At 42.1% G+C, this 19,667-nt stretch overlaps 7 protein-coding genes across 7 annotated transcripts; 2 read left to right on the forward strand and 5 right to left on the reverse strand.

Moving 5' to 3' along the window:
• Positions 1 to 110: 110 nt before the first annotated feature.
• On the reverse strand, positions 111 to 1,616 carry AIP1 (Aip1p; the record flags this gene model as incomplete). The annotated part of the gene is made up of 1 exon (XM_018881910.1): positions 111 to 1,616. The coding sequence occupies one exon, from the start codon at positions 1,614 to 1,616 to the stop codon at positions 111 to 113; it is 1,506 nt and encodes a 501-aa protein (XP_018736341.1).
• A 4,517-nt stretch (positions 1,617 to 6,133) lies between these two features.
• Positions 6,134 to 6,553, reverse strand: DAL5 (allantoate permease; the record flags this gene model as incomplete). The annotated part of the gene is made up of 1 exon (XM_018881911.1): positions 6,134 to 6,553. The coding sequence occupies one exon, from the start codon at positions 6,551 to 6,553 to the stop codon at positions 6,134 to 6,136; it is 420 nt and encodes a 139-aa protein (XP_018736342.1).
• Positions 6,554 to 6,602: 49 nt separating this feature from the next.
• On the reverse strand, positions 6,603 to 7,727 carry DAL5 (allantoate permease; the record flags this gene model as incomplete). The annotated part of the gene is made up of 1 exon (XM_018881912.1): positions 6,603 to 7,727. The coding sequence occupies one exon, from the start codon at positions 7,725 to 7,727 to the stop codon at positions 6,603 to 6,605; it is 1,125 nt and encodes a 374-aa protein (XP_018736343.1).
• A 1,424-nt stretch (positions 7,728 to 9,151) lies between these two features.
• Positions 9,152 to 10,171, reverse strand: DAL5 (allantoate permease; the record flags this gene model as incomplete). Its single annotated transcript, XM_018881913.1, has 1 exon — positions 9,152 to 10,171. The coding sequence occupies one exon, from the start codon at positions 10,169 to 10,171 to the stop codon at positions 9,152 to 9,154; it is 1,020 nt and encodes a 339-aa protein (XP_018736344.1).
• A 3,002-nt stretch (positions 10,172 to 13,173) lies between these two features.
• Positions 13,174 to 14,664, forward strand: UTP15 (Utp15p; the record flags this gene model as incomplete). Its single annotated transcript, XM_018881914.1, has 1 exon — positions 13,174 to 14,664. The coding sequence occupies one exon, from the start codon at positions 13,174 to 13,176 to the stop codon at positions 14,662 to 14,664; it is 1,491 nt and encodes a 496-aa protein (XP_018736345.1).
• Positions 14,665 to 15,159: 495 nt separating this feature from the next.
• AWJ20_4820 (uncharacterized protein) lies at positions 15,160 to 16,431 on the reverse strand (the record flags this gene model as incomplete). The annotated part of the gene is made up of 1 exon (XM_018881916.1): positions 15,160 to 16,431. One exon carries the CDS (start codon positions 16,429 to 16,431, stop codon positions 15,160 to 15,162), a length of 1,272 nt encoding a protein of 423 aa, XP_018736346.1.
• Positions 16,432 to 16,755: 324 nt separating this feature from the next.
• ATP25 (Atp25p) lies at positions 16,756 to 19,011 on the forward strand (the record flags this gene model as incomplete). The annotated part of the gene is made up of 1 exon (XM_018881917.1): positions 16,756 to 19,011. The coding sequence occupies one exon, from the start codon at positions 16,756 to 16,758 to the stop codon at positions 19,009 to 19,011; it is 2,256 nt and encodes a 751-aa protein (XP_018736347.1).
• Positions 19,012 to 19,667: the final 656 nt, after the last annotated feature.

A 19,667-nucleotide genomic window follows, 5' to 3' on the forward strand; every position in this document is an offset into this window, starting at 1 on the left:
CTGGAGCTCCGTTCCAAACCCCGTGGCTCCTGCTTCGCAGGAGATCTCTAGTGTCAGCAGTTGCTCTTGTAATATGCGAGAAATTGAGGTTTGTATATCTATCTATAAATTTACAGAGTGACTCTCCAGCGCTTGACGGTAGCGTCGTTTCCGGCACTTGCAAAAGTCGAATCAGATGTCCAAAGGACAGAGTTGATGCCGTCTTTGTGCGCACCAAGGTACTTGATATTCTTCCCAGGATTGGCAACTGAATAGATAATGATATTGGTGTCAGCAGAGCCAGCAACGACGTGGCTACCCGATGGGTGCCAGTGAATACTGGTCACACGACTTGTGTGAAAGGCCCATCTGCCAGTAACCACAGACTGGTCAGGAATGCTGTACAAGGTGATTTTACCAGATGCGTCTCCAGCAGCGAGATACTCACCATCAGGAGAAAAGGCTAAATAGGTAACAGCAGAACGCAGAGGAGCAAGCTTTACACTATTTGACACACTTAAATCGCGATTGAACAAGTGAATGGAATTGTCAGAAGACCCAACTGCGACAAGTGACTTGCTAACAGAAACAGCCTGAGCTGGAAACTCAAGCGAGGTGTTGAATGCCAGCTGCTTACCATTGTCAAAAACTTGAATGTAACTCTCACCAACAACGGCAATAATTCCATCTGAACCTGAAGCAACAGCCTTAGGCTGACCAAATAGAGAGACGGAGGAATCTGAACCAACCCGTTTAAGCGTGTCATCCCATCCTACCGACCAAAGATGTTCTCCATCTGACACGATTCCAACAACTGGTCCATCATGAGAATGAACAGAGCTGCTGGCTGTGATGTCAGAGGCATCCCAGTGGACAATCTTGCCGTCATAAGAACCACTGACCAAAGGCTTCGAAGGTCCAGACGATGCCAAACTAGTAATAGTCTTCTGATGACCAGTCACTGTTTTGACTGGTTTGTCAGAAGATTCTTGAAGATAGTTGAGATCACCACTGTAGGAAAGAGAAATAATATACTCACCAGCAAATACAACTCCGACTTGATGATTCTCCAAACCAGCTGGAAAAGACCAAGTTTTCAGGACCTTCTTATCAGCCACACTCCACAACTTGACAGTTTGATCAGCTGATGCGGTAGCAAATTTCGACGAATCTGGTGACCAAGCTACCGAGAAAATACTGCCCTTGTGACCATTACTTTCGTCTTCGACAAAAGACAAAAACTCACCAGTCTTTCCCTCGTAAAGTGCGATTTTACGGTCAGAGCCGACTGATACAATAAACTCGCCGTTTGGTGAGAATTGAGCATCCTGCACAAAATTGGTATGCTTATCTTGGTGAGAAAGGGAAAATTGGAAAGGAGGTCCCTGATAAAAGACTAAACGAGCATCGTCTCCTACAGTAACTGCTCTATATGGACGCACGGGACGAATTGATACAGCATTGACCACTGCAGAATGACCAGCAATAGATCCAACTGTATTTCCAGAATCAGCTGTGAAACAATGGCCGTACTTTTCTTTGCCATCTCCTACAGCAATTATTCTCTGACTATCAGCATCCCAAGCAAGGTCATTAATACGGCCCTGAATAACCTGATACTCGCCTTTAGCGACCATATCCTCACCTACCACATCCCATACTTTTACATTTCCAGCAGCATCACCCGAGGCGATATAAAATCCACTTGGTGAGAACTTGGCTACCGTAGTTGGATGGGCATGATTGGTGTACTGAATTGAATTCTCAGGTTCGTCAACCGATCGAATGTGAATAGACTTGTTTGCAGCATACGCGATTCGCTTCGACTTGACATCATACGACAAATGCACTCCTGTACCGCGGTTTGTAGCAGGCTGTGCTGCCCAAATAGACTCTATAAATATTTATTAGCTTTCAATTCCTCGATCGAACCAGTTTAAAACCGTTTCACCCCCTACTTCAACCTCACCAGAGTCCGATTAGAGTTCCAAGGGTTAATTCAATCTCCTGCGAAAAAGGAGCCACGCACGGATCTGGGGCAGAGCCTTAGCCACCGGAGGCATTTTTCACTTCAGCCAAGCTCAATTGCTGGGATAATAACCTACCTTGTGTAATGGTCATTGTGTGATGGATAGTTTGTTTACGTGAGTAGCTTCACAGCTCTCACAAGCAATGCGACCAGATATGCATTAATGCACGGCTCGGGAATTTCAAGCGACTTTTAAGCAGTTGGAACCAGTCCGAGACTGAACAAATGGGGTTTGAAGCTGAGCTCAGACACCATAGGCAATGTGTGAGTGACTTAAGAGAAAAAATTAGTATAAAAAAACTCTATAGATTCCCCAGATTATGGGCCATTTGAACGACGTGATAGTCGATTGTGTTTCAACGTATGGGCCGTGACGACGCGGTGGGTCGCAGGCATTTCCGATTTTAAGATCCGTAAAACGACGCAGTGGGTCGCCGGTATAGTCAATTGCAAGCCTAGAACGATGATTTCTAATCAGTCGCTGGCTGTTATGCCTATTAGTTCAACTAGGTACCCATCCTAGGACTATGATAGGTCTTTCCACATATTTGCCTTTGTCAGAAGGACTTTTTCAGACTGGTTGCCCGATGAGAGAGCTGATAAATTCAACCAAGAATTACCTAACGCATGCTTCACTACGATGCCTTTTAGATTTCCCGCAAAAGGTCTTACTAAGGATTAAATCCCACGGGTTTGAATTTGTTGGCCCACTTCAAACCAACTTAACGTATAATTCACACGGAGCTCAAAGGACTTACGACATCGCAAACCTGCCTTTGTTGATTTCGTGGAGAGCTCACTCCTGTTGTATTTGCCTAGAATATTCCAATTCAAATAGCTCTTCTAGAATAACTTATGAATAGCCCACAGTGTTGATAGCAAGAGTCTGAGCTTTCTTTGTATATTCTTCTTATAATGGGACAAAATCCACAATATAATCGGGGTTGGCTCCGCCGAGTAACACAATTACTAGTCATACGGTATCCCCTTTCTTCCCTATGTTGCATCCAATCGCAACGCTTGTACTCCGATACCAAGCACCATACCTTCGTACGAAACAAAGCTCTCGGCTTCCGCGAACATTGGTTGACCAATGAGAATTAAAAATCCATCATTAATCTCACGCCTACTCCTTTAAGGGTTCCCACAGTCGCAAAACGACTGCTGTCACAACCATCCCAGTTCAGCAACATCAAATTTCATGATGGCTGTAAAAACGTCTTCCCTGAAAATTGTAAAGAGAGTTTTCACACAGAAAAAATCCCAAACAAGATTCCCAAGTAGATATATACAAACTCTCTCCGACTGAGTCATTCTTGTACCAATCACTTAAAACGCTAGATTTCCGAGTCATGCAGCATTGAACACGTCTCCCTCACCATTTTAGTCTTCCAAAAGACTTCTGTGACCATGAACAATGACCGCAAATTCCAAACCATCTAGCATAGGTCATAATGCCAGAACAAAACCCAACACATGACGCGACAGTGAATCGTGAAGGTAACACAGCAAGCCTGAAACAATTCGTAACAACCAAGAAATTTTGGAAGGAACTGGAAGAACTCACTGGGTACAGTTGCAACGGTGCCTACCCTCCGTTTGACTTGCCAGTAGGGGCAAGGAGCTCAAAAGAGCTAGAGAAGAAAAGAAGAAGAAAAGGAAAACCGTCTTGCTGGCAAGTTGAGTCCGATTTAAATAACGCGCGGTTGGGACTTTCGCGCCGGGTAAATATGCTGGGTTCCCATAACGACAGATCACCTAAAACCATTTCACTGCATCCCGTCCCGACAGAACGGCATCGATCTTGAATTATGGTCACCAAGCGAGCTTTATATATAAATCTAAAAATTTTATGAATTGTGCCATGATTTTAACCACTAAAACTCCTTATGGATACAGACATGATTGCTATCGTTTTGAGATTCATGGTCTTTATGAGCCCTGGGTTTTTTCAGTAATCACATCCGTTTAGTCCATTGCTCTTTCTTTTACCGTGAACACAATCGGCTCTCACTGGTCAAAACAATGTAAACCGTTCTGTCAAAATTTTTCACAATTCTACTTCTCACAATTTTGGTAAGTCAGGGGGAGGGGGAGGGGGAGGAGGATTTTTGAAGATATTTGGGTCTGCATGATGCTCGTACATTGGAGATGCTAATATGCAGCTCCTGTGATCTGCCATATATTTATGTTAGGGATCCAATAATTTCACATGCTACCGCTCGATCAAGACCGATTAAGGAAACCTATAGCTAATAATATTATTGTCGCAATTGGCTAGAAAATGCTGCCGCTACTATTAGACGAACCATAATCAAAAAATTATCGTCTAGTCCAAGTATGATTTTGTACGTATAGCCTGGAAGGCTCATTCTCTGAGCCACCATGTGCACTAACCTATAAGAAAGGCAAGCGCTATCGAGCTGTTTTATATCTTTGTACATTGTTATTACATGTAACTAAATCAGTTAGTAGCTTGAGCGGGCGATAGCTGCGCTGCGGTCAAGAAATAGTCTAGCTGCAATAAGGTTGTCACCCATTAAGCTATGTTTGTGAAGATGCTGAGTCCAATAAAGCACATGCCGCTAACCTTGACTAATCATAGGCAGTTTCACCCAGTAAGATCTTCTTGTTGAAAAGCTTGCCCATGCTTAGCTTGTTAGGGACCGTGCATTATTTCAGATTAAAGTTAGATTATTGCATATGTCGGCACCTAGTTATAGTATTTCTGGGCGAATATCATGTACGAAGGAAGATCTTGTCGATGGATTTGTTCTGTTTCATTAATATACCGTAACTATCATGGGAATAGGCTATGCTTCTGGTCAACTGAACCAACTGCTGCTAACTTTAAAAGAAAAGCCAAAGGTGGGCTTAGTCAAATACCTGACGAATAGCTGATGACTAGACATATGGTCCCTCAGTATTTTAATATCTCTCCACTGTATATAAAGAGCGGTAGTACCGTACCCAGTAACTTCCCACTATTAATTCTATATCAGTTTTTCTTCTCAATGTTTAATCGATCGGTGCTGCTATCCTATTTAGTTTTTCTTGTGTCTGTTACTTTAGCACAAGATTCATTCAATCCAAACGATTTTCTCTCAGACTTTGATTTCGCGTCTCTTCCTCCTGCAGTAGAAAGTGAATGGCACGAAATCATTGCAACTTTGCTAAACGATTTCAGCACTTTAACCCAAGCCAGTATTCCACTATCTCAAGCTATTGCTTTTGAGAATGAGATCGCACACCGTTAGTTAAACGCCGATACTGCTCAATTAGAACGGGAATCTAAGCATCCGGTACTATAGAGCCTGCAATTGATGGCCATCTAACCAAACAGAACTATCTGAAGAATTTCCCAACTTCAGATCTATTCTGAGTGAGGAATTTGCTGGTATGTAGTATTGTATATATATTCTTGTTGTGTCTAACGTAGACTAGGCCTCTCTGCTGTAATTCCCGGATTTGGCTCTCTCCTTGGTAGGTTTGCATCAAAGTTTCGTTATTTCATCTTAATATGGGTTTCTAACTGTATTAACAGGTGTCGGTGGTGCTATCTCTGACTTAGGTCTAAGTGGAGCCGTTGCAAGTGCGACAGTAACAACCGATACCACTGGTGCAAGTGAATCTGCCGCCAGTCCTTCGGCCACCGGTGGTTCATTGTCACCTACAACTAGTAGCAACTCAAACTCTCAGACTGGTTCACAGACCGGATCAGCTACAAACTCACCTGCCCCCACATCGGGAGCAACAGAGTCATCCAGCAGCCCTGGTGAGTCAGGCACGGCCGAGACTTCCAACTCTGAGAGCAAGGAGAGTTCTGAATCCACAGATACAACTTTAAAAACCAGTGAGAAAGCAGCAAGTGGTAGTGGGAGCTCTAGTGCTGCCACAAGTGCTACTGCTGCTGCTACCACTTCCACCACTGGTTCTGCAGCAAGAGCCATGGTGACCCTAGTAAGTGTATCTCTCCTGTCGTTGCTTGCTGTTCTTGTTGTAATGTAATCTTAGTGTATAATTAGTAGTAGGGTCATTAATATTTTGTCGTAAATAATTCATTCAATTCAAACTGCTAACTAAAAACACCGTAAATTTGTATAAAAGAGGGTACGTAATGACATTCTAGAGTGCGTAGCGGAACTCAGGATTCTGGAAATCAGTAAGATCAGCAAACTCTGAATTAACAAAGTCGTCAGGAAGCTTCTCATTCTTCTCATCCCTAATTCTGTTTGCTCTGCGGTTAATGTAGTAAGTGGCAGCAATTAGAATCAAGCTGACACCATAACACGCCACGATTGTAGTTTTAGCTGTCTTGTAGGTTGGTGATTCAGAGGCAATAAATGTTTGTGGACCAATGAGATTGCCCACACAATAACCGACCAAGGTAGTAGCACTGAATATAACCTTTTTGGTATGACCGGCGGTATTCGAAGAGATAGTACTCAAATAACAAATAAAACAGAGTGGTGACATGCTGAATAGACAGTATCCAGCCAGTTGCACGCTATGATTACTAGAAAAGGCCAAAAACGAAGCAGACATGATATTTATCAAAGTGCCTACCACTGCAATAAGCATTCTCTGAGGAAATCTAGCAACGAAAAGACCGAACAACCACAGTCCTACAACCTCTACTGCTCCTTGTGGAAGGCTCATCAGAAGAGCACCCAAAGTGTCGTATCCCATGCCGGTCAGCACAATACCTATAGAATGTTAGAACAAATCTTGTAATTTGATTGTCTTTTTTTTTATGATACTTACTTCCAAAATTGGTGAGGCCACCATTAGGAATATTAATGAGAACCATCACAAAAAAATTCAAGTAGAGACGAACATCGCAAAACGCCTCTTTAACTTGATCCATTTTGATTTTTCGGTTACCAAATCCTTGCTTGTTTGAACGAATTCTTTCAACAACCAGCAGCTTTTCTTCCTCGTTTAGGAACCAAGCCTTGGAAGGTGTGTCAGGAATAATTAGGATAAAAGCAATACCCAAAGCAATAGTGACCACGCCAACAATGATAAAGAGTAAACGCCATGCTACGATTGGAAGGTCACCAGCCATTTGTCTTTTGGCTAAACCATAAGCTATAGCTGCTCCAATCATACCTCCGATGCCATTGCAGCCCACCCAGAACGCAGTTCTAGTAAATTGTTCAGATGATTTATACCATTGAGAAGTTATAAGAACAAACGCTGGAGTTACCGCACTCTCAAGCATCCCGAGAAAGATACGGGTGGTAAGAAACCCTCCAAATGTAGTGGGAAGAGACGTCATACATAGGACAAATCCCCAAAGAATCACAAAGATTCCGACTGTTTTAGCAATAGGAAATCGCTGAAGAAGATAGGCAGCAGGGAATTCCAGAACTAAATATCCCAAGTAGAAAGCTGAACCGATCCAACTATATTCAGAGCCTGTCATGTGGAGATCAGGTATCAGTCCCATGATAGCCGCAAAGCTGTTGGTGACTTTATCAAGGAATTGGATACTATAGACAACGCACATCAGAGTACAGACATACATGTCAATTTTCCGCAATATCCTTTTGTTGGTGGCTTCATCTATTTCCATTCCATAGGATTGGAAAGCCACCTCCATGGCCAAATCGGCCCCTTTGAGATTGACATCTTTCACCTCAGCTATTTCCACCTCGACATTTTTCTCCACTACTCCTAGATCTTTGGAGACGTTGGCTTTATGTTCGGTAATCATTGTGTAATTGAACCTTGTAGACAATAATAGACCCCTTGCCTTAAAGATGATCTATAACACTATAACACTGTTCTAGAAGGATACTTGTATTTATACATATTTATCTCGATCGAATTGTACGTTTCGTTAATTCGTATCTTTCAGATGACTATCTCAGATAGATTCCGGTCAAACTAATTCCCGCAGATAAGACACCTCATGATAAGAGCTAAGACCGAGTCATTCACAAGAACTTGGATCATGTCTCACTCGATTCTGAGACATCCTCAAAAGTTTGCCAATCATTGCTTCACGATAACTTATCAACACCGATATAGCAGTTGCCCCGGTCTCTGACTCGGGACACCCATGGGATCTGCACGGGCCTCCTGGTCAGAGATCCTTACATCGCAGGTCATGATGCTAGTAGATAGAGTGTGGGTGCATGTGCTTCGCAGTTTCATAAAGCTCCGTTGACCGGTGCGGCCTGCATATCATCGACATCGGATTTAACCACTTCTGGTTAATGGTAGCGAGCAGACTACTTTTGCTCGGGTCTCTAAAGTATTAGATTGTAGATTGTCCATTAGGTACTATCTTATCTCTTTCTATCTTGCTGCTGACAATCGACTTAAGCGTTTTTTGACTCGGGTTGCTCTACAATCGTAAGCTATCTCGAATGAGACTAGTCTTATCAGGTCGGTTGTTAGTAAACCCGACTGCCGGGGATTCTAAGTAATTATACACAAACCACATATCTATTCAAAAAAAATACATGAGGGGCTACAAACAATAAAAAGTAAAACTACTAAAAACTGGCAATACCAGATTCTTAAAGGGCATATCGGAATTCCGGGTTTTGGAAATCAGTGAGATCTGCAAACTCAGAGTTCACGAAATCAGGGGGAAGTCGTTCATTCTTCTCATCCCTTATCTTGTTGGCTCTACGATTGAGATAGTATGTCAAGCCGATAAGAATCAAACTTAAGCTGTAGCAGACTACAATGGCGATTTTAGCAGAGGTATAGGTTGGGGCCTGGGTCTCAATAAAAGTTTGTGGTCCAATCAGGTTTCCCACACAATATCCAATCAACGTAGTAGCACTGAAAATGACCTTTTTAGTATGGCCAGCAGTGTTCGAGGAGATACAACTCAGATAGCAGATAAAACATAATGGAGATAATCCAAAAAGGAAATAACCAACAAGTTGAACCTTGTGGCTCTTCGGGAAAGCTAGCATAGAGCCTGTCGCGATGTTTATAAGAGTTCCAAGTATTGCAATGAACATTCTGTGCTGAAATCTGCTAACTAGTAGACCGAATAATACAAGTCCCACAAACTCTACAGCACCCTGAGGAGCACTCATGATTAAAGCGCCCAAAGTGTCATATCCAAGACCAGTCAGAAGAATACCTAGAAAAATGTTAGTAAAATTCCTATTTTTATCAATCTTTCTTTTTTTCAGATTTCGTTTTAAAATGTTTAAAATACAAGCAAAACTTACTTTGGAAATTGGTCATTCCTCCATTAGGAATATCAATAAGAACCATTACTAGGAAGTTCAAGTATAAACGAACATCTGTGAATGCCTCTTTAACTTGATCCATCTTGAATTTTCTGTTACCAAAACCTTGTTTATTACTTCTGATTCTCTCAACTACCAAAAGCTTTTCCTCTTCAGTTAAAAACCATGCCTTTGCAGGGACATCTGGAATGACCAAAATAAATATAATTCCGAGAGCGATAGTCACAACTCCCACAATAACAAACAGCAATCTCCATCCAGATATTGGTAGAGTTCCAGCCTCTTGTCTCTTAGCTAGACCGTACGCAGTCAAGGAACCGATAATAGAACCCAGTCCATTACAGCCAACCCAGAAAGACGTGCGTGTGAACTGCTCTTCTGACTTGTACCATTGAGACGTAAGCAAGACGAAAGCTGGAGTAACAGCACTCTCCAACATACCGAGAAAGATACGGGTGGTAAGGAAGCCGCCGTAGTTCGTGGGAAGTGCAGTCATACACAGAACAAACCCCCAGGCGATAACAAAAGCGCCTACGGTTTTAGCAATCGGAAATCTTTGTAAAGAATAAGAAGCTGGGAACTCGAAAACCAAATAGGCAATGTAAAACACGGAACCAATCCAACTATATTGTGATCCAGTAATATTGAGATCAGTTCTTAGTCCCATAATGGACGCGAAACTGTTGGTAACCTTGTCTAAATATTGTACAGCATAGACAATACACATGAGACTACATACATAAAGATCGATTTTTCTAAGGATCTTTCTGTTGGTAGCTTCATCAATTTCCATACCATAGGACTGAAATGCCACTTCCATAGCCAAATCGGCAGTCTTGAGATTTAGGTCCTTGACCTCAGCAACCTCGACCATGGCATTTTTCTCGACGATTCCAAGGTCCTTGGGACCCATCGCCGTCTCGTTCTCTTGTATTGTCATTTCTAAACTAGAACTAAAATTCCACCTTTAAGAACTGCCCACGAAATAAAAAAAGGGGATACCAGAAATGAATAAGTGGAAAAAAATCAAACAGATTTGAGATTTATAGCGAGTAGCTGAAATGCATATTCTCAAATATATATGCTCAGGAGCTCTGATTCAATTGCGGGGCACTGAGACATTCAGATTCCGGACGAGATCTGTCTCAACGTATCAGCCAGCCCGAAGTTTCACATTTGGCACCAAGGATCAACGAAAATAGAATGCTAGATCAGTTGATCTTGCCTGGCCGCTGTATATCAACGTGCTGAAACTATACCGATCAGCGCAAACGCGCTAATATACCCCCTCCTGTAGAAGCGATCATGGCTGTAAGCTTAAAATCCCCACCAGTAAATGCTACGTTTGAGTGGAAACCGTCGAAATAAAAAGCGATAGGTCACACTTCAACTCGCATGATTACGAGGGAGGGGGTTAATGATTTCAGTTATCTTCGACTTACGGTGCATACGCTTGACTGCAGAAATTCGCATGTGTGGGGGCAACCGCAGAGGCATCCGGCGGGGGCCAGTTCCTAATCAAGAAAATCCACCCTGAGCAGCGGTTATTACTTTAGCCATGACGTGTGATAATATAATATCGACGCCTGAATGGCTTGTAAACGACAGCGATCGGTTTTCCACGTCCCTAATCTAGCTTTGACCAACATGATGACTTCCAAGATGGTTTTAGTACTGATAAGGGGTATGCAGGGGATGATGAATCTGAGAGGAGCCCCTCCAGATTGCAGATACTATCTGGCTACTATTAGCCGCCTTCAAGATAAAACTACTGGCAGATTAGATTGTCGACCGCACTCCATCGACTTTCTGAGAGTCGGGTTTTGTCTCCTTAGTTGATTGAACTAATTGCATGATATTAACAGTGGGAGATATAGAGTGAAGATAAATATAATTTTCAAGAGATCTCCAGCGATATATGATAAGTATGATAAGATGCTGATCCGCAGCGAGAGCGCTTCATAGTTAAGCGACATACAGATCCCTCCTTTGTGGAGATAGATCTACAAATGTCCAATCACATGTTTCCAACAACACATTTTGGCTCAGCGCTGCAAGTCTCAATTCTTAGCTTTCTATGCTCGGAAATACACAAGCATATTCAAATCTGAACTGACGATAGAAGGTACAAATATGACGACTGCAGTGAATAAATGCATGTTCCTGTCTACCTGACGATAGACGTTATGAAAAAGAAACCCGTTAGGGAAGCGCCACCTCGAAAAGGTGCGTGACCATAAGAGTGCGTTTCCGGACAGCTAAAAGTTGGACTCGATCAGTTGGAGACCCTACATAGAGGTAATAGTCGAGATATTCACCCTGGACAGTATATTGAGTGATCCAATTCGTACTGTAGCCCGGAACTGATAGTATACTAATGTGTGAACTAGGTGCTTTCACGTTAGCGGGTCGTGGTCGGATTACCCGGTTTAAGAATTTACCAGGTTTACCCGGTCCTTTTCTTTGCAATACAAACGACATTTTACTGATGAAAACCAAAATCAGTGGTTGTAACGAAGCCCCGTAAAGCTCTATTTATTATCGTCACGGCATTTGCTAAGTATTTGTCCCATTAGCAAGCTTTATGTTCCTACTTGTAGAAAGTTGTTTTTCACTTCCATATTTTTTTCAAATCGTGTTCTTCTAATCGTGTCAGGCTAGTATTTCCCTCTCGTTATGCAAGGGGTGCTGATTAGAGCCGTGCTGAACCCACCCAATTAATATCTCCTGTATATCTTATTCCAAGCGAGGAGTAAGTAAGATAAAAATAAAATAATTTATTCTCAATTCGATACTGTTAAAACGTACGGAATTAAAACAAATCGAAGGTTAACGGAGTGATATCTCGCAAGCAAAATCGAGAGCTAGGTTCTCAGGTCTAGGTTTGTGATATATATACCGGGTAACCTTCACGGTTTGAAAGTAGAAATTTATCGGAATACTGAAGAGTAAAGTCGGTTTAAGCACATATGCTTGGAAAAGTTAGTCTAAAACGGAAACATGAGATACATAAGGAAATAGCTTAGCTGCTATCTGTGGTATCGTGTTTCTCTAATCACCGCGTAAGCAGCAGGGGCCCTAGTTCCCGTATTAATACTAGCCATTCTAGGACACAGCATAAACAGAAGATATTAATCTGAAAGGCTCAAACTGCACTATTTGCGCTCTCGATCAATACTCTTGTATTCATGAGTCAAATTCTATGTTACCTGACTGAAATTCTAGTTGAACAGGATTAGTTAGAGGCTATTCGGTCAGTTGATCTTGTAATTTTCATGCAATGAACTGAGACTTTTAAATTCGGCCATCTGGAGATACTCATCTGGAAAGCTTAAACTTACTCTCAGCACACTAAAGAATCACACTGGTTGAATGAGAAAATGGAGGGGGCATCCTGAAGAGGCCGGTAAGATGACAAGAGTCTGATGATAGTCGAAGAAAAATAGAAGCGTTTTAGTAACACGCTTAAATGATAATCTGAATTGCTAATGCTAATATTTCTTCCTCTTCTCTTTAATGTTTGTGTGAACAGTACCATAGAGAGAGCTGACTTAACTCCCTTATACACCACTTTCTCTACCTTGACTCTGCATAGCATCTTCGCTGGTTGTGGTCTGCATATCAAATCAGTATGCATGCAACCTTAATCTATTTAGCTCCGCTCAGATTTTGCCATAATGGCCAGTCAGAAGTACCTACCAAGCACTAAGTTTTGAAAGGTTTGATCTAATGGTATAACTGCCATTTCTTTTTATTTTTTTCCTCATTCTACTTGGTCAACTTTTTCCACACCAAAACTTGATATTATCACGTGACTTTTACCAAGGGTAAGGAGATTGAAAAATAATGATCAGCCAAAAAATATTTCTTGAGAGACATTAAGTCCGAAATATATCAACCAAAAACAACCCGACACCACCTTTATTTATATAAAATCAAGCCATGTCTACACAGGCTGTACGAATCCAGCCGGTGCGAAACCCCGTGCTACCTGCTAAGACCACTCCTGAATTACGATACTGGAGAGGGTTCAAAAACCCTTTACTTGTCAAAGAAAACAACGCAGTAAACCACTTGCACTTCAATCCCCAATCGCCTCATGATTTTGCAGTGACTAGTAGTACTAGAGTACAAATTTTCTCGGCAAAGACTCGACAGGTAGTTCGAACGATTGCCAGATTTAAGGATACTGTCTATAGCGGTGAATTCCGATCCGATGGAAAACTATTAGTTGCGGGTGACGCAACTGGTCTCATTCAAGTTTTTGATGCCAATTCCAGAAGTGTTTTAGTCACTCTATTACCAACACAGCATTCGACTCAGGTAACAAAATTTCATCCCACTGAGCTGTCAACTCTATTATCTGCATCTGATGACCGTGTGGTGAGACTCTGGGATCTGACATCACCCAACCCAGTCGCTTCCTATGGGGATCATACCGATTACGTCCGTACCGCATGTTTCATTCCTCAGTCAAGTCTCATTGCTACTGGTTGTTACGATGGACTAGTGAGAATCTATGACCGTCGTATATCTGCTGAAGAGGGTCCAGTAGCTACACATGATCAAGGTGCTCCAGTGGAGAGTGTCTTGGCACTAAATTCAACAACATTTTTATCAGCTGGCGATCCAACTGTCAAGGTATGGGATTTGGCTGCTAGCAAAAAGGTCAAGGAGCTAGGAAACTTCCAAAAGACTGTCACCTGTTTAGCAGATGCTGGTGAAAGAGGCGTCTTAGCTGGTTCGTTAGATGGCCATGTCAAAGTACTCGATTCATCTTCGCCAGATTGGTCCGTCAAATTCGGTTGGAAATTTGGCGGTGCCGTTCTTAACACAGGTGTTTCACCTGACCATAAGCATTTCGTTACTGGATTGACCAGTGGTTTATTATCTATTCGAACAAGAAAGACAGAGCCGAAAGTTGCTCAAGGTGTTAAAACAGCCAAAGTCGGTAATTTTGCTCGTATGGTCAGAGGTGCGGAATATCATGGTGAGCTGGAGCATAGAGTCCTTGATACAAAGTCGGCCCCTAGTCGTAAATTAAAAGCATATGAAAGACATCTCAAAGCTTTCAGATGGAGTGATGCGCTTGATTCAGCGTTTTCTAATGACATGGCTCCAGAATTGACAACGACCGTTTTAGAAGAGTTAAAAAGACGCGGAAAGGTAATTGTTTCGCTATCTGGCAGAGACGAAGACTCGTTGGAACCGATTTTGAAATGGAGTGTGAAAGCCGTTCAGGATACTAGGTCAATCCCTATTGTTGCTGATTGGGTCGGTTGCATTGTTGACATGTATGCCAACCTAATTGATCGTTCGCCTGTCTTAGAGAACCTTGTCCTCCAGTTAAGAAAACGTGTTGCATTAGAGGTTGAGCGAGCCAAAGAAGCCAAGCGGATTGATGGCATGCTCGAGTTATTATTGAGTAGGTAGATACTTCTGTCTATAGAAATGCCTATAATATTATACTGATAATAGAATTAGAAGTCTATCTATATCTCTATACATTATCAAATCGTAAAATCGTCAATGGTAGAAGGAGTCAAACAATGAGACTCAATCCGGTTTTCTTAAGTTCTTCTTCCAAGTGGAAAGACCAGGAGCCAGATAACTACGTTTGATATTTGAATCAACTGTCCATGTTTTGTCCATTTAGCCCGCTTCCACTTCTCTATACGCGATTTCCTTTACGTCTAGACAAGTTCCTCCGGCTGACTGGGCAACCCAAAATACACAATGTAAACTCATCCAAAAGCTATGTGGTGCCTGCCACCGCATTAACACTGTAGCTGTGACTCGTGTGCACTATTCCTACAAAGCGAGTCATTATTTTCTCACTTGATTGGTAAATTCTAATAGCCAATGTTACTTGTTAGCTGGACCTTCAGTAGAACATGAATATGTACATTTGGCCAGAAGCTCGTGGACTCAACGAGATCGACGGCCAAAAAAGAACTTGGACTTGTTCGTCTTGTAGCCCGAATTGTGAAGCTTCAATCGCTGGAAATTTTCAGGCTGCTTCTTGGGAAGTGTTCTGGCACGTTTGGCTGATTCATCAATTGGATCATTTTCATTTAGAATTGGCTTCATCTTGACTCTCTTTGTGGTTCGCTTTTGTCCCTTCTTCTTGTAGATTGGTCCTGGCTCAGTACTGTCCTTAGGTTTGGTGTCATCTTGCGAATCATTGAAATCAGAATACAGATCCTCTTCATTCAAGTCTGCAATCTCATTGATATCAAACCCGTCATCTGGATCAAATCCACCTGTTTCCTGTTCTTTCTTGATATCTCGGAGTTCTGCCATCATGGATGATAATGTTCGTCCAAGTCGCCGTGGTGCTATAGGAGAGTCTGCCATGCTGGAAATTCTGTGATTAAGATATGTGGGAGTTTTTGACGGGGTTTCCATGTTAAAAGGAGATGACGTTTTTGATTTTGCTGGAGTTGCTAAAATAGTGTGTGATAAATTTGCATCTGGCTCCGCATGAGAATTCGAATCTACTGCCCTTACCGGTGAATCAGATCTTGGAGGTGATATTGGATTGGCACTAGCAACAGACTTTGTTCTCTTCTTTGATGGGGTATTCAACAATGCATTTTCAAAAGAAGGATTATATTTCTGCTTTTTTGCACTTGGAGTTTGCAGAATTGCATCAGGAGAGGTGAATTCAAATATTCCAAGCACTCGACCATCCATTTGAGGGGTAGGCCCTATTTTAGCTGCCAGAATAGCAGCAGCCATTTCAGCATTCTTTTTCTTCTGAGGTGTGGATGGAGTCCTATGCGAAGCAGCATTGCCTTTAAATCCTTCGTCGTATTCTGCTGACCGCCTTGAAGGACTTCGACTGATGTATTCAATTGACAAATCCTCTCTGTACGATCTGGTACCGTGAGGGGTCAGAACATAGCCAGTCGAGTCGGCAGTGACTCCATCTGTACTTTGGTCGTATTGAGCTAAACTTTTTAATGGTTTATCCAGTTTTCTTACTGCCGCCTGGTCATTATCATCAACATTCTTGCTTGCTCTACTGGTTCCTGATTTGTATCGATTATATGTCTTGTACTTTATGTGAATGTCGGGAATAGCCCTGATATCATCATAACCTGGCTTTCGTCCATGTGTTTCCTGAAAACTGTACTCCCATTTCTTGATTTCTAGTTTTATTTTGTGTATTTCCGACTGTGATGGCCCAGTGCCCATTTTATTGATCGATAATTATTAGAGTTCTTCAATAGTGAATCGATGTTCCACGCGTATCGCGTACAGTTCGTGATAAATTGGATCGTGCATTATTTGTCCCAACCCATCTTGCAAGGGTCCTGAGGTACCTGTACGGCGCAACGGTTGCCACTTTCACCCTAGACCTGAAAAATCTCATTTTAACTGGACAACGCTGATCCACCTTCGAGCAGCATGTATAATTATTAGCATCAGAAGAAAAGTCTCATGACATATTGCTTGTTCAGGGCCAGGCTTAAAGGATTTTTTGTGAATTTTTTATTCTTGTAGCTCAACAACCAAACTATGGCGAGCAGAAGAGTTATTTATACTCTTCTAGAGCCTGTAACAAGGCCCTATTTTGCTCCTTATAGGCACAACTATAATCAAAGGCAGCAAGAGAAACGGCGACAGGCTCTACAGAGGAAATGGATCAGTACTGGAGTTAGTGATGGTGTTGTCGAACTGACTGAAGAAGAGGCAGCATTGGTTGCTAGTGGTCATGCCACAAATTCAGCAGGATCCACTTCGGGATCAGGGACCAGCACAGTAATTGTTTCATCATCCTCTTCAAACCAGGCTGGATCTATTTCAAGTTCAGTTTCTGGTGATAATGAACATAGTCTACTTCGTACGACTAGTGACGATATTCCATGGTACCTAAGGAACACTGACACTATCAAAGCAACCGAGTCTTTACAGTCAAGGGAGCCATTACCTGACTTCCCATTTGCATCCCCACGGTCATTGGAGAATATGGCCAAGTATATGATTGAGGATCTGGGATTGGTTGATTTGCAAATTATAGATTTACGCCATGTTCAACCCGCTTCTCCTTTTGGTCCCAATGACATAATGCTATTATGTTCCGGAAAAGGATCTCGTCACTTGACCAAGGCTAGTCAGAGCCTGATTGGATACGTGAAGCAGAATTATAATCAGTTGGCTGATACAGAGGGTATCTTAAGTTCAAATTTCTTAAGAGTGTATAATCGAAGACTCCGGAAAAGGGCCCAACGACAAGGTACTGCTAATAGAGAGTTTATGGCGGGAGGTGATAGCACTGGAACTATGGTGGATAGAACTGGATCATGGGTTGTTCTGGATACAAAGGTAGATGGTATTTATATTCATATATTCACAGAGGAGCGACGATCAGAGGTAGATTTGGAGGGATACTGGAGTCAAAAGTCAAAAGGAATTTCCGAATTGGTTGATCTACCAAAATCGAAGTTCGAGAAGAGATTTGTTTTGCCGGGATCAAGGAGAGGATTTGCTACCTCGATAGTAGCGTCAAATGTTAAAGCAACTCTTGCTGAAACCGTTGGTTCATCTTCGACTGCTTCAGTGGCTCCTACTGTCAAAGCTGCAGTGGCAGATGCACATATCAACAATACTCCCACCGCTCACACCTCAAAACTATCAGTTGATTCTACTGACTCTGCAGTTGTAGAAGAGCCAGTACCATCTGAGTCTCAAAATTACTTGGACGAACTTCAAAAATGGTCGCTTGCCGGTGACTACAAACGCTGTATTCGACTAAAATCATTTGCACCAGAGTTGACAGCAGAAGAAAATCAGAAATCAGATACACTCATTCTCAAAGCACACTTGAACTACCTTGCAGTCAATCAAAAGACTATTATTTTTTCTGAGATCACACCCACCTGTGACATTGTCAGTTCGTTTATTAATGCATTTCCTACGGAACCAATGCCATTACAATGGCGGTTACGACTCATATTCCTTCAGAAACTTCATACAATCAATGAGCCAGCTTTTCCTCTAAATTTGTTGGTTGAACACATTACACTACAACAAGCCTCAGGAGTTCCTATTGAACCTTGGGATGTTGAAATGGTGGTAGCCACTATTGCATACTCGCATCAATTTACAAATAAAAAGGTAAATAACCTTAGTGTGGCAGAATGGGAGGCTGTATGCGACAATAAATTACAGCTTATTTTACAGGTTCACGAGGTTGCATTCAGATCTACGGGTGAGGTACTTTCAGTGAGTGATTCTTTGGTAGCATTATTATACCGACTTTGCTTTTCACTGAGTAAAGAGGGCAAAGCCAAGAGTATTGTGCCAAGTGAGGCTTTGGCGGACCCTACACCTAGTACAGGCGTTCCAAACTCATACATAGCTGGAGTTACTGGAAAGAGAGCATTTGTTGACCCACGGGCAACAACGATGATGGGTTTATTTGGAGGAGAAGGTGGTGCTAAAATGACTAAACCAATTGTCATTCTTATCATGTCAGTGCTCATCAATGGAGGATCTTGGGACAAATTCTGGTCTTTCTGGACGAATATCAACCGATATACGATTGTCGACCAAGACCTTCTTGCAGTAATGGTATCATTGGTAACTAAAACAGGCGACCAAGCTAATATGATTCATTTATTAGAAAAGTATCTCCCAACTTTATTGACTGATTTGGAGAGAACTGGGGTTTCTATTCTTCCAGAAACCGCAGAAGCCTTGAAGGCGAGTGTGCAGTATCTTGACCCAGCCAGAGCACGGTATGATTTCATTCGAAACTTTTTAGGTTGTTAAATCTCTCTCAGGCTTCATTGTTCACCCAAAAACTAGATCACTATTCATGTCCGATCTCCGACATTTAGCATTGCAAAGCCACTTCAGCCGTACTGCATGTTTATTTCTGCATGCTCATCATAGTCAAATCATCTTCTCAATTCATCTTCTATCATTATTTTTATCATTTATTTGGTTTGAGTCCATTGAAGGGGCTCATCCGACTGGCATTATTTATCACATTTGTTTATTATTTTGGTTTTAATCTGCGAAAATGAGTGCTTCAAATGAGTACTTGACTTCTACTCGTAAGTAGCTGGACGCAATGGTCACGAACTTTTTTTACTGTATATAATCGATACCGTCTCATCTAATTCTTACATTGTATATATATTATAGAATCAACACTCTTTCTTGCTGTTATTGCAGGTCTTGATATTTTATTGGCTAGGACGGATATGGGATTTCCTACGTGTTTTTTTTAGACTGAAGTAGCCGTTCTGCTGCTAACAGCTTCTCTAGACTTTACACCCGGAAGGGATTACAACCACGCTGACGATGAAGAATACAAGAGACTTCGTGGATTAGCAGAACAGGAATACCATCGCAAGGCCGACTGTGCATCAAAATCGCAGCAAGCCTACAAACGTGGCGATGGAGCTCAGGCCAAGCAGTTT

The sequence above is a fragment of the Sugiyamaella lignohabitans genome, chromosome D (genome assembly GCF_001640025.1).
Source record: "Sugiyamaella lignohabitans strain CBS 10342 chromosome D, complete sequence".
Taxonomy (NCBI): Eukaryota; Fungi; Ascomycota; class Dipodascomycetes; order Dipodascales; family Trichomonascaceae; genus Sugiyamaella; species Sugiyamaella lignohabitans.